The 10,770-nt window shown below is 47.8% G+C and overlaps 1 protein-coding gene across 1 annotated transcript in view; it reads left to right on the top strand.

Annotated features, from left to right (window-relative positions):
- The first annotated feature begins 5,042 nt into the window (after positions 1-5,042).
- Positions 5,043-10,770, top strand: part of GOT1L1 (glutamic-oxaloacetic transaminase 1 like 1) — a 30,235-nt gene continuing 24,507 nt past the window's right edge. Inside the window, exons 1-9 of the mRNA XM_087418257.1 lie at positions 5,043-5,157; positions 5,832-6,013; positions 6,326-6,437; positions 6,689-6,798; positions 7,019-7,111; positions 7,206-7,356; positions 7,881-8,046; positions 8,560-8,702; positions 8,959-9,117. Of these exons, the coding sequence (XP_087274383.1) occupies positions 5,043-5,157; positions 5,832-6,013; positions 6,326-6,437; positions 6,689-6,798; positions 7,019-7,111; positions 7,206-7,356; positions 7,881-8,046; positions 8,560-8,702; positions 8,959-9,117 (1,231 nt within the window). The remainder of the gene's footprint in view (positions 5,158-5,831; positions 6,014-6,325; positions 6,438-6,688; positions 6,799-7,018; positions 7,112-7,205; positions 7,357-7,880; positions 8,047-8,559; positions 8,703-8,958; positions 9,118-10,770) is intronic.

Genomic DNA, 10,770 nt, shown 5'->3' with positions numbered 1-10,770 from the left:
CCTTTTTCCTCCTTGGCTGAGCCTGAGAGAGGCTACAGGACGATTGCCCTGTGGGGCTATTCCACTTTAGCAGCCAGCTTCTGTGAGTTTGGTTATTGTATATCTAATCTCCAGTTAGCAACCTGGAGATTGTTTGCTGGCTTGCAATTTTCTGGAAAAAAACCTTTAAAACTCTAGTTTTTTCAAATGTCAGTTTTATTTCAGGAGACCTCCCAAGTATCGTATACTATAAAACTCTATAGTCAAAACTTCTTGCATTTGGACCTCAATTTTGTAGTTTCTGTCTCTTTATAACAGCCCGAGGGACATGCCCATTTCTGTAAACCTCACACAATTCTATGTTTGTGATCCCCATTTAAAAATGCATACCCTGAGATGGAGAGATTTTATTTCATTTTATTTTTTTATGCTGAGAAAGAGTTGCCCTGAGCTGACATTCGTTGCCAATCTTCCTCTTTGTTTTTGCTTGAGGAAGATTAGCCCTGAGCTAACATCTGTGCCAATCTTCCTCTATTTTGTATGTGGGTCGCTGTCACAGCATGGCTGATGAGTGGTGTAGGTCCACACCCAGGGTCTGAACCCGCAAACCCAGGCTGCCGAAGTGGAGTATGCTGAACTTAACCACTACGCCACAGGGCCCGTGAGATGGAGAGATTTTAAACGACTTCCCTAAGATCATATAGGTGCTAAGGGTAAGAGCTGAGATGGAAAGGCAGGTCTGCCTGGCACCAAAGACCCTCCTCTGTTCCCTACCATGAGGCTCTAGTTAGGGGGGTCTCATGTCTGAGTGCTATGGCCAAGAGGGGAGGCAGGTAAGAGCTGAAGGAACTATTTTCAGGAGACTTGGCGAGTCACAGGCTCGTGCTGGCTGCTTTGGTGGACAGGAGTTTGTGGCCCTAGGGGCTTTAGGAGAATGTACTATTGGCATCCACACTGGTCATGTGGTTGTCAGCGTGGTTGCCAGTACCTGTGGCAATGGAGAAATGCTCAACCCAAGTGACATCCTAAGAAACAGATGTTAATGAGGGCGCTAAGACTGGATGAGCATAAGAGTGTTATCCCCAACGTCACGCAAGAATGCCCCAGGAATGGCCAGGGACAACGGGGGAAGACTAAGATAGGCTAGTGATCCTGTACTGTATAGGAAAAGATAGGTTATTCTAGTTAATATAAACACATTTGTACCCGAGCTGCTGAGAGATGGGAACTTGGGGCCACAAATACTCCATCCCCAATTATTGGCTGACCAGCTCCCAGGCAGAGCTCTGGCACAAGCCGACCACCCCCTCCGTTACTCCGCACCTGCTTTCACTCTACCTAGCCTGGGGCAGTCAGAGAAAAACCTTCCCGCTTCCCACTACTGCTGAGACAGCAATGGGGACCCTGGGTATTTAAGAGGTTTTGAAGTGCAAGGCCAACAAACATAAAAATAGCCTTTAAAAATAGTTTTTAAGACTTTAGAATGGATGATACAGTGAATACTTGCTGACTGTCTTCCCAGCATCCCTTCTCCCCTCTCCCATTTCTAAGAATGCCTGGAATCTCTTTTAGGGGACCCTTCTGTCCATTCCTAGCTGTGCAGTTTGGGAGGGATTGACACTACCCTCAGCTCTAGGTGGTTTGGTTTAAACTTACCAGGGCATCCCATCCTCAGCCGTGATAAGGTCAGAGATGGCCCAGTGACTCACCGCAGCCCAGAGGAAGGAGAGAGGAGGCTGGGGGCTTCAGGGAAGGAAACTTTCTCACTTTTCCAGGGAGCTAAGAGAAGAGACGCTCTCTCTTCCTCTGGTTAGTCAGGATGTAATGTCTGGAAAGGCTGCAGCCATTGTTTAAAAACATAAACACTGTTTTTGAAAGGGAAATCTATGCACGTGGTTTAACATTTCCAAGGTACAAAGTGGTGTACAGTGAAAAGCAGTCAACCTGCTTCCCTGTCCTTATCCACCTGCCACCCAGTTCCACTTTCCAGAGGCAACCACAGTTACCTGTGTCTTGTGTATCCTTCCAGAGATTTGCTACGCGTGTACGTGCAAATATATCTTTTATTTTCCCCAAAATGTTCTCTACTTTGCTCTCTATTCTATACCTCCCTTGTTTCTTCTTAATGATGTATCTTGGAGATTTTTCCACAGCTGTACACATAGGGCTGCCTTTAACAGCTGCGTAGAATTCCATTATGTCGATAGCCCAGTATTAATTTAAACATTCCTTCAGTAACTGGCATGTAGTTCTTTTGCAAAGAGAACTGCAACATGAAGTCCTCAAATACGTATCATTTTGCAAATGTGCTACATTGGCTTTTGCTCCCATGCCCAGAGTCAGCCGGAGAACAAAGCTGAAGCTTCCAGAAGAGCAGAGCCAAGGGAACCACAGAGAACGAAGCTGGAACCCTGATGACACTGTGATGCTCTGGACTGAACTGCGGCTGGAGTCAGGTGTACCCTGGCCTGCCTGGTTATAGAGCCAATAAATTCTCCCTCTTACTCAAGCCAGTTTGATTTGGGTTTTTTATTACTTGTAGCATAAAAAGTTCTCATTGGCACACATGTTAAAATTCTCACAACTAAAATGTGAAGTGAAGAAAGTATGATGAAAATGACATATAAATTTTGATATAAATTATCTTAAAATATAAACATCCTAGAAAAGAAACTGGAAGGGGGTACACCAAAACGTTAACTGCGGTTATGGATTGATGGTAGGAAATCTGTGTTCTTCATTATAGTTTTTTGAACTTTTGAAGTTTTCTACAATAATAGGGATGACTTGCATAATCATTTGTCTCAAGGCAGGTCCCCTGGAAGCACAGCCTGAGACAAGGATATAGGGCAGAGGTTTGCAGAGGAGGGCCCTGTAGGAGGAACCTGTAAGGGGGTGAGGGAAGCAGGATTGTGAAGGGGAAGGGGCCATGCAAGGATGTGGTCCCAGGTCAAGTCTAGCCTTGGCCTGATTTGGGGGTGGGGCCTGGAGTTCAAATGGAGCCACAGGGATACCCCAAGACAAGAGAGTTGGCCTCTTTTTTTGTGTGTGTGCAGGGGAAGGTTCGCCCTAAGCTAACATCTGTTGCAAATCTTCCTCCTTTTTTTTCCCTTCTTCCTCCCCAAAGCCCCAGTACATAGTTGTGTATAGTTGTAAGTTCTTCTAGTTTTTCTTTCTTTTTTTTTTTTTTTTGTGAAGAAGACCAGCCCTGAGCTAACATCTGATGCCAATCCTCCTCTTTTTTTGCTGAGGAAGACTGGCCCTGGGCTAACATCCTTGCCCATCTTCCTCTACTTTATATGGGACACTGCCACAGCATGGCTTGACAAGCGGTGCGTTGGTGCGCCCCCGGGATCCGAACTGGCGAACCCTGGGCCGCCGCAGTGGAGCGTGCGCACGTAACTGCTTGCGCCACCGGGCTGGCCCCTCTTCTAGTTTTTCTATGTGAGCTGCCACCACAGCGTGGCTACTGACAGATGAGTGGTGTGGTTCTGTGCCTGGGAACCAAACCTGGGCCACCAAAGCAGAGCACACTGAACTTGAACTGCTAGGTCATCAGGGCTGGCTCTCAAGGGGGTTAGCCTTTTGTACACCTAGATCAGGCTGTCATTGGTTACCCCTGTTGGTGTGGGTGTAACCTTCCAGGTGGTTTCCTGGTGAGGTGGCTCCTGTCAGCCAAGGGCAATTCTCCAGAGGAGGTAGATCTGGAACATGAGACTTATCCACCAGCAGGGCTGATAAAGGGTGTCCTGGTGGGACACCAACAGTGTCTACAACAATCATTTATGAAGTTATTTTTTTATTTTTTATTTTTTTTTGAGGAAGATCAGCCCTGAGCTAACATCTGCCAATCCTCCTCTTTTTTTTTGCTGAGGAAGACTGGCCCTGGGCTAACATCCGTGCCCATCTTCCTCCACTTTATATGGGATGCCGCCACAGCATTGCTTGCCAAGCGGTGCGTCGGTCTGCGCCCGGGATCCGAACCGGCGAACCCTGGGCCGCTGCAGCGGAGCGCACATACTTAACCGCTTGTGCCGCCAGGCCAGCCCCCTACCAAGTTATTTAAAAAAAAAAAAAGACAAAGAAAGGAAGATGCAAGACTGATCCCACAGAGGATCTTTCCACCCTTGACCTCTGCCTTCTACACTTGCTGCTTGACCACCATTGAATCAGTTAACAAATGAAGAGGTCTTGGCTCTAGATAACGGAGAGAAATAGGACTGGCTTACCAAGTTGCAAATTATGCTCTTTCTAAACGTAAGACTCTTTAAAATAACTATGGAAGAAAGTGGTGCTTTCTTTCTATTTCTTTTAAAATCTGGAGCCTGTAGCAAAATAAAAATAGAAGGTTTTAAAATGTATCCCTTGAGCCCACCCTGATGGCCTAGTGGTTAAAGTTTGGCGCTCCACTTCAGCGGCCTGAGTTTGGTTCCCGGACATAGAACCACACCACTCATCTGTCAGTAGCCATGCTGTGGCGGCAGCTCACATAGAAGAACTTACAACTAGACACACCTATGTACTGGGGCTTTGTGGGGGGAAAAGAAGGAAAAAGGAAGAAGATTTGCAACAGGTGTTAGCTTAGGGTGAATCTTCCCCTGCAAAAAAACCAAAAAATAAAAAGATGTATCCCTTGACTTGCATTACGCTGAGTCTGAGGGTTTTACTTCTGCAGAAGAAGCCCTCACCTGGCCCATTGGCTGCCTGCCTTGCCCTATCTTCTAAGGGGCTGACTTGTTACTTTGGACTGGGTGACTTGGGGCTGGAGAAGAGAAGGTGGTGAGTTAGGGAGAAATGCCTGGGAATTCCAGGTCCTCCCTCCACCCCCGCCCCCCCCCCAGCGCACTCTCTCAGGGGATTCTCCTCAAGTGCCATGGAATATTCCCATGGAGACACCGAGTTGGGTTCTGTTGCTCTGGTGACCAGTCGTCTGGAGTCTCTGCACTGGAGCTGCCACGGTTCTGGGAAGAGGCAGGCCTGCGTGGCCCAGATTTGGAGGAAGGCTTCCAGGCAGAAGAGCAGAGGAGTGGAGCCATCGTCTCGGCTCTACTTTCATCTCAGTGATGTCCTCCCTTTCAGTGTTCATGGATGTGCCCCTAGCCCAGAAGCTAGAAGGCAGCTTGTTAAAGACCTACAAAAAAGACGATTGCCCTAACAAGATATTCCTGGCCTATAAAGGTAGATACCTAGTAGTTTTGGAGTCTATGACTTAGTATATGGAATTCCCTCCAGGAGGGCAGAACTCCACTGCCACAGAGGAATTGGGGGATAACCCAAGTGTCCGCAAGTGGAGAGGTCTGTTCTTGTTAACAGAATTGCCCAGTGGGGAAAAGAGCAGAAAATGCCCCAGGTTATTCTGTGACCCCTGCCCTACTCTGGGGGCTTCTGGGGATCTGGCAATAGCTATGTCCTCTCCCCCAGCTCCACACTTTGGGGCCTGCATGCGTGCTGCACTTTCTTCAGCCTCTTCCTTCTTCCCCCGCCTTCTGTTCCTGAACCCAGAATGGTTCCCAAAATTGACTCTTCTGCTGTGCAGCCAGCCCTTGCCACTGTGCAAGTCATCGTTACCTTTGTTTAGTCTCATGTAGCCATAACTCCCGTGTTACATGTCATTTTTCCTTTAAAATGGCATAGGTTTTAGTTGTTTTTTTAAAGACAAAAATTATACACATTCACTAACAGCCCATTATTTTTATAAAGGAGGAAAAAAAGGAAAGTTGTCTTTTCCTAGGCAGCTTTCCCAAGCCCCAAGAAAGGCAGGACAGACAAATTGTTTGTGGGCTGTCTGCAGAGCCCTGCCTCCGAGGCCCCGAGGCTGGGCATCGAGAGCTCCCTTTGTGGTTCCCTCACAGTCTGCATGACCAATGAAGGCCGACCCTGGGTTTCTTCCGTGGTGCACAAGATTAGACTGCAGATCTCACAGGACCCCTCCTTGAACTACGAGTACATACCAGTGATGGGCATGAAATCATTCCTCCAGGCCTCCCTGGAACTCCTCTTTGGAAAGCACAGCCAAGTGATTGTGGAGAACAGGGTGAGAAGAAGGGCCCTTCCCTCACTCACCCAGACAGAGGGAGCAGAGGTCAGGGCGTGCACTATCTTCACCCTGAAAGGGACCTTGGAGGGCCCCTGGAATTGACAAAGGCGACACCTGAGGCTCAGAGAGTCCAAAGCTTTAGTCACTGAAGGGCAGAGCCAGGATCAGAACCCAAAGCCAGTGCTCTTGGCACCAGCCCGCACTGTGGATGTGGGAGCTATTCCAGGAAAGGAATCATCTGGATCTGAGGTGGTCCTAATATCACCATGACTCTTTAAAGCGTTATTTCTGTCTATCTTTTGCTGGCAGGGAGGGGGTGTGCACACTGTCGGTGACAGTGGTGCCTTCCAACTTGGCGCCCAGTTCCTCAAAACTTGGCGTCGGGATTCTCAAATAGTTTACATCATTTCTTCTCAAAAAGGTGAGTGTCATACAAGGTGAGGACAGAAGATCCCTGTCCCCTGTTGCTGATTCCCACCCCATTTGCAACCTTCACTGTCGTCCTTCTCACTCTCTGTCATGAGAAAAATGGTGGACAAGCCAAGGTATGCTTGTCCCTTTACTCTTATTGTTCCACATTCAACCAGTGACCCTCAGGCCCATTTTCTGGTATGTCTGCCTCTATCTCTCCATTTCCTGTGTACCAACAGCTGGAGGGCTGTGTTTCCACAGAACCACATGGACTTATCTTCCAGGACATGGGCTTTACAGTTTATGAATACTCCTTCTGGGACTCCAAGCGGCTGTGCCTAGACCCCAACATCCTCCTCAGTGTGGCAGAGGTAGTGGGGCCCTGCTTAGAAACTTCTCCCCAGACCCAATTTACAGTTTTATTTTCCTTTCCTCCCCACCACCCGTCTAGTCATCCAAGGTCTTTTCTAGGCTTGGATTTGCCTAGCCTGTTAGTAGGAACCAACTAGAAGGATCACTTGTCCTCCAAATGCCTTGGTGCCACTACCACTTGGTAAGGGAAGTGCCTGATGAGACAGTCTCTACCTACAGCAGGCCCCACATGGCTGTGTCTTTGTGATCGGGAATATTGGCAACTGCAAGTTGACACAAAGTCAGTGGGCAAAGTTGATGGCCACCATGAAGGTGAGCCCAACCTCCTGCCTGACTTTCCTCCCTCTCGCCATCTACCATCGACTCCACCAGACTCATCCTTTTTTCATTCTCTTTTCTTCTATAGAGCAAGCAGATATTCCCATTTTTTGACATTCCCTATCAAGGTTTATCCACGGGTGACCTGGAAGAAGATACTAAGTTCTTACAATACTTTGTGTCTCAAGGCTTTGAGTTCTTCTGCAGCCAGTCTCTGTCCAAGAATTTTGGCATTTATGGTATGGTATGGTTTGGCATTTATGGTATGGTATGAGAAGGATAAGGGAGGCCCTGGTGCTGAAGTGGTGCCAGACCCATAGCACAAACAATGACGCCTCCTACCCTTTGGAGAGAGCCAAGGCCTCCAGTGAGAGCACCACGGAGGCAGAAGGGATGAGCACTGTGCTAGAAGTCAGGTTCTGTGGTGTTGTCTCAGCTCAGCTACTAAAACTAGCTACTAAAACTGACTCTGGTTAAGTCATTCACCCCCTTAGCCCTCTGTTTCCTCAACTATAAGATAAGGGGGTAGGACTTAGTGATATTTTAAGTCCCTTCCACCTTTAAGACTCTTTCTTATGGCTACTTTTTCTGGAAGAAGAGCCTCTGGTAACTTCCTGGGGTCTGGATACCAGGTTGGCTGGGCTGGGATGAGTTCCCCATAGTTCAATCCTCTCTTCTGCGAGGGTGGAGGCAGAGTCATAGAGGAAGGCCCCGGTAAGGGAGGAGGAGACCGAGAATGAGCCTGTCTGTCTCCAAACTGCAGATGAAGGAGTGGGGATCCTAGTCGTGGTGGCACTCAACAACCAGCTCCTGCTGTGTGTCCTCTCCCAGCTGACGAACTTCGCCCGGGCCCTGTGGCTCAACCCTCCTACCACGGGTGCTCGCATTATCACCTCCATCCTCTGTAACCCTGCTCTGCAGGGAGAATGGTAAGGGTGAAGGGTGGGGGCAGGAAAGGATGGGCAGAGCCTCTGGATACCTACAGACTTGCTGATTGACAGGATTCAGCTGGGCGCTTCTCTTCCTGCCCACGTGGCCTCTTCAGTCCATTCGTCAACATTTACTGAGGACCCACTGTGTACCAGTGGCAGTGGCTATGCCAAAGGTTGCCCTATCTTGGGGGAGTGGGTAATAGGATGTTCTTTTTGGACACAGGCCAATGAATTATTTGAACTCTTCCAGATTGCAGGAGGAGGTTAGGAAGCAGCAAGGGCTTGCTACTCGGGCAAAATCTGCCTAAGAGCCTGCTTGGCTTGCTTAAATGTATATAGGCTGAAACCCCACTCCCATTCATAAGCATCCCAGATCCCTGGCTCCACCAGTGCGCCCTGAGGCACCCCGGTTGGGGGCTTTGGAAGGGAAGAAGAGTGGAATGGCAATGAGGAGGTTGGGAGCTGGGGGAGAACTCATACTCTAATTTCTCGCTGTCATGCCTTTGGCAGGAAGCAGAGTCTGAAAGGGGTCGTAGAGAACATCATGATGATCAAGGAAAAGGTGAAGGAGAAGCTCAGGCTCCTGGGGACTCCTGGCTCCTGGGATCACATCACTAAACAGAATGGGACCCATAACTATCTGGGACTCAACCGTAAGTGTCTAGGAGGGTAGCTCCCCCCTTTCTGACCTTGGGCTTGTATTTGAGTATTAAACTTCGCTGACTAGGTGACCAGTCCCTAGCTTCACCCCAGATTTTGATTCTTTCCTGAGCAAAGTGGAGCTACTTTAAAGACCCTTCTGGATCCCCAGAAATGCTGACACTCCCTATCCCCTGTAATCCACCAGGGCTAGAGGGGAGTTAGAGGTGGCCACCCCAGGTTCTGAGACCCTATGATGATTATCACCAGCCCAACAGGTGGAATACCTGATCAAGAGAAAGCATATTTACATCCCCAAGAATGGTCGTATCAACTTCAGCTGTATCAATACCTATAACATAGATTACATCACTCAGAGCATCAATGAGGCTGTCCGCTTCACAAAGGCCTCAGGGAATGTCTTCAGAAGTAAATGACTCCCGATTGGAATAAAAGCTTTAGTCTTTGCGAAAATTTTGTGCTGATTCTTCATTGCTATAATTAATTTCTCTGCAAAGCACTCTCTCTCTCGATCTATTTATGAAGCATTGCTCTGCCCTCAGCAAAAGACGGGAAAAAATAAAAGGCCCAGAGAAGAAGGAAATGTTTACCTTCATTGACTATCTCATATTTATTTTGAGCACCTACTATGTTAAGGCCCTGATCTGGTGTCTTAGTCTATTTGGGCTGCTATAAAAAAACACCATAGATTGGGTGGCTTATAAACAATGGAAATTTATTTCTCACAGTTTTAGAGGCTGGGAAGTCCAAGATCAAGGTGCCAACAGATTCAGTGTCTGGTGAAGGCCCACCTCCTTGATCACAAACAGCACCTTCCAGCTGTAATCTCACATGGTGGAAGCAGCAAGGATCATTCTGGGGATTCTTTTAAAGGGCACTAATCCACTTGCGAGGGCCCCACCTTCATGACCTAACCACATCCAAATCCTATCGCCTTGGGGATTCAGTTTCAATGTGTACATTTTGAGGGGCACAAACATTCAGACCGTAGCATATGGGCATCAAAGGGAATGCAAAAAACAGGTACAAGCCAGCCCTTTTTCTCCAGAAGTTGACCATCTAGTTGGGAGATGAGCCTTACTCACATAAAACAGTTAAGTAACATTTCAAAGCTGAATGTAATAGACGTCACATAGATTATATAGGCAGTAAACATGTCAGGAATTGAGAACAGAAATACCTTAATGTGCACCAGAATAGTTGGGGAAGATCTCATGAGGTAGGACTTGGTTTAGATATTGATGGATGGCTAGGATTGGGGTAATAGGTGTGGAAGGGAGCTGGAAGGATATCCCAGGCCAGAGAACAACCTGAGCAAGGGTCACTGTCCTGATAATAAAATATGAATATTTATTGGATGTCTCCATGTACATGGAGCTCTGCAAGCCCCCAGGATACTAGGTATAAGAGAGTTGCTGCTCTTATGGTGGCCTCCACCCTAGCTGGGGAGATACAACTTATGTGGTAAAGATGTAGTTAACAAAAAAAGGTGACATGTAATACATGCTAGATGAGTGTGAATAAAAGGTTAACTCAGCAGAACTTCGTTGCCCAACCTCTACATTTCAAAGGTCTTCAGGACTGGCTCCTGACCGGTTCCTGGGAGAGACCTCTGAGCCCTTATAGTATCCTGCCTGATAAGAGTGGTTTTGTATGCCTGAGACCTTGAGACATGTTTGACCTCTGGGGGTTGGAGACTGAGTAGTCAAGGTCAGTTACGTGGGCACATGTGATAAAAACTTTGGTATCCGTGGTTGGCAACACTTCACACATGTTGTCACACATTGGTGCTGAGAGAATTGAGTGCTGTCTCTGCAATTCCACTGGGAGAGGACAACTAGAAGCTTGTGCCTGGCTTCTCCTGGACTCCATCTTATGTGCTTTTTTCCTCTGCTGATTTCAATCTGTATCCTTTGACTGTAATGAACTGTAACCAGGGGTATAACAGCTTTTCTGGGTCCTGTGAGTCCTTCTAATGAATCATTGAACCTTGGAGACTCCTGGCTCCCGTATTAAATTATGTACAGAGCTGGGTTTAGCACAAGGATACAGGCAAGGCCA

Source organism: Ceratotherium simum, chromosome 28, assembly GCF_057802395.1.
Source record: "Ceratotherium simum simum isolate JZ-2026a chromosome 28, ASM5780239v1, whole genome shotgun sequence".
Lineage (NCBI taxonomy): Eukaryota > Metazoa > Chordata > Mammalia > Perissodactyla > Rhinocerotidae > Ceratotherium > Ceratotherium simum.
Note: the sequence above shows the minus strand (reverse complement) of the source record. Positions and strands in the feature narration are given on the sequence as shown.